This window comes from Quercus suber, unplaced genomic scaffold (genome assembly GCF_002906115.3).
Source record: "Quercus suber isolate HL8 unplaced genomic scaffold, Cork oak 2.0 scaffold_184, whole genome shotgun sequence".
NCBI classification, from domain to species: domain Eukaryota; kingdom Viridiplantae; phylum Streptophyta; class Magnoliopsida; order Fagales; family Fagaceae; genus Quercus; species Quercus suber.
Window position 1 is genome coordinate 7,075 of NW_027069642.1, and position 2,924 is coordinate 9,998.

Here is a 2,924-nt window from a genome sequence, read left to right on the forward strand (position 1 = left end):
ATTTCGAAGGATTTAAATTGAATGAGAATTGCCCATTGTAACTATGTTTTCCATGGAAACTCAAACTAGCTAGAAAAAGAAAGCCTTTTACAGCACTTTGTATAATGCCACATCACATTGAAAAATGTGAATTGGTTAAAAATTATTTTATGCTGCGTGGATTTAGTTCTTGCCACGTGGGTGGTACAAGAATAGAAAAATCATTTACTTGAAGATGGAAGATTAATAGTCCCTCCAAAATGAAATATATAAATAGAATAATGAAAAAGAAGTGGATAACAAATCAAATAAGCAACTTATTCATTTAAATAACAATCCAATTCTATTACATCAAACCATTAATAATAAAATATAAATCACACCACACCCTTCCAAACTAGTGGCCAATAACCCAAAAAAAAAAAAAAATAGCCAATATGGCCCCATTCACTATATATTAATTTCATCCACTAAAATACTTCTTAAAATACCGAAAAAACCAAATCCTTTGATGTCAATTGGGACCCGCCAAAACCCATTCTGAGAATACAGGTGGCTTTCTCTCAAAAACACAATGGCCTTCAGGTACTATTCCATGAAACAGTGAATCCTTGTATACTTGCTACAAAATCCAATGCCTTAGAAGCCATAGAAGCCTAGGAGCCCTCTCTATTTCCCAGATTCAAGTTTTAGTGCTTGAACTAAATAATAAGCAAGCCCAGCATATTCTTTTTCAATTACAATCTTCTCTTACTATACTTTTATGACTTTCTGTAAGTCAAATTATATCCCTCCTAGTCATAGATGCTATAGAAAAACTATAGAAAATCAAATACATATAACAATTTAATATAGAGGGTTAAGTTATCCTATGTACTAAAAAATAGTGTTACATAATTTGAAAGTTACCTAGGGGTCCCAAAGAGAATCATTTTGCATATCTTCCCATTCATTCTCTTCAATGTCATTGGAGAACGTCATAGACTGTTCCGTTGCGATTTGCATCCACATCTTGCTGGGTGAATCAAGAGGGAACTCATTAATGGCCTCAATCTGGCTAGGAGAGAGCCTCACCGTGACCGGCGCCATGTTCGAGCTAGAACCTCCTCCAACCTCAGCCACTCCTTGAGAGCCTCGAATCCTTAAGGCCGCTTCATGAGCCGCCATGCGTATGTGTTCAGAATTAGAGCTAGCAGGGCGAGGGAGGCTATGAACCAATTCAGGAAAGTTGAGACGTGCCTCATGTCCCCTAAAGTGTAACGCAGCAACATCATAAGCAGCAGCAGCCATTTCAGGTGTCTCAAAGCTCCCCAACCAAATTCTTGTTTTCTTGCCTGGCTCACGAATCTCAGACACCCATTTGCCCCATTTTCTCTTCCGAACTCCTCTGTAGCTAGACGATGCAGCACCATGGCTAGTACTGCTTGTGTTACCGCTACTATTTGGCTCTTCTTCCATCCACTCAACTCAAGTTGCTAGAAAGCTATATTATTGTTTAGTTCAAGTAAATGCACTGGTGAATGATAGTGTAACCCGGTTAAAAGTATTTATAGATGTGGAATTATGCGATTTGACTGAAACGTGGTGAATTAACATGGATTGAGGTGAGCTTCCACGTAGTTGCACCATTGAAAATGACGTGAATATGTGCATGGTCACAACTTTCTTCATGTTAATTTACTTAAACCCAAAAAAGAAAACAAAATAATAAAAAAAGATAAAAGTATTTGAAGAAACCAAAAATTTCTCTGAAGGACCAGTCATAGCATGCCGAGTTAATTCATTTCGAATATTCATTTGGTGATTGAAGAATTAAAGTTGTATGGAATTTGTAGCAGGACCAATAAGATAAAAATTGAGGGACATAGTGTTTCCTATTTAGAACGCGGTTTCTCTGCAGGTGGCATTAAAAAGTTTGGACCCACTAATCCCACGTTTGGAGCTGAATCTTAGATCAGGCTGGAGATAAAGATTGTTGTACAGTTTTCTTTTAGAAAAAGTCCATTTTTCTTGGGCATAAAATCAAAGCACGAATAATATGAAAATGACGTTATCATCATAGATTTATGAGATCATGAACAGAATCTTCTGAGTGACAAAAAAAAAGAAAAAAAAAATTGAATAAATATTATAGACAGGATCTGATAAATGACAAATGAAAAAGCAGTTGGACAAAGGAATCACAAAAGTACCAATAGAATAAAGTCCTAGATAACGTTCTACAATAATTAATGAATTGTTAAAAGAGGTTTTTTTTATTTTTTTATTTTTTTTATTTAGGAAATAGTAATATTTATTAAAACACATAAATACAATGTTATAAGGATTGAAATTCTAACATACACAATCAATGTGAGATAAATATCTCCATGTTTTTTTTAAGAAACAGTAATACTTATTAAAATACACAAACACAGAAATAGTATATAAAGTTTTTTAAATAGACTTATAATATATATAATTAAGATTGTTAAAGAGTTGGTTATAATATATTTGTCTAAGGGACAAAATGAAGCTAGAATGTTAGAAATATTAAAAATTTTATACATGATGAGAACATATCTAATCGTAAAAGAGTAATTCAATATTTAATAATTATGTTGTTGAAGTTGTATTTAATACAATTTATAGCATTTATGGCGTAATTCTTCCTTCATATCATTTTTAAATTAAAATATCACAATATCACAATATCCTATATTTTATATTGATATTGTATAGCTAATTTTCTTTTTAAATCATCTACTTTAATCTCTTTCAAAAATAATAGTTATTTGTTTATGTCATTATAGATATAGAACTACTTAACTAATGCGCTATAGCTAATAATATCATATTCATATATCTTTCACAACTCCCTTTTTACAATTTAGTGTTTTATTATAGATATCACCAAATGTTAAATTGGGTTTCTTAAAAACTTGTAATTGAAATATTATAACATT

The 2,924-nt window shown here is 32.3% G+C and overlaps 1 protein-coding gene across 1 annotated transcript; it reads right to left on the bottom strand.

Annotated features, from left to right (window-relative positions):
* Window positions 1-274: 274 nt before the first annotated feature.
* On the bottom strand, window positions 275-1,511 carry LOC112003534 (ethylene-responsive transcription factor ERF021). Its single transcript, XM_024035745.2, has one exon. It carries the CDS (start codon window positions 1,435-1,437, stop codon window positions 889-891), a length of 549 nt encoding a protein of 182 aa, XP_023891513.2. The 5' UTR covers window positions 1,438-1,511; the 3' UTR covers window positions 275-888.
* Between the last annotated feature and the right edge of the window lie 1,413 nt (window positions 1,512-2,924).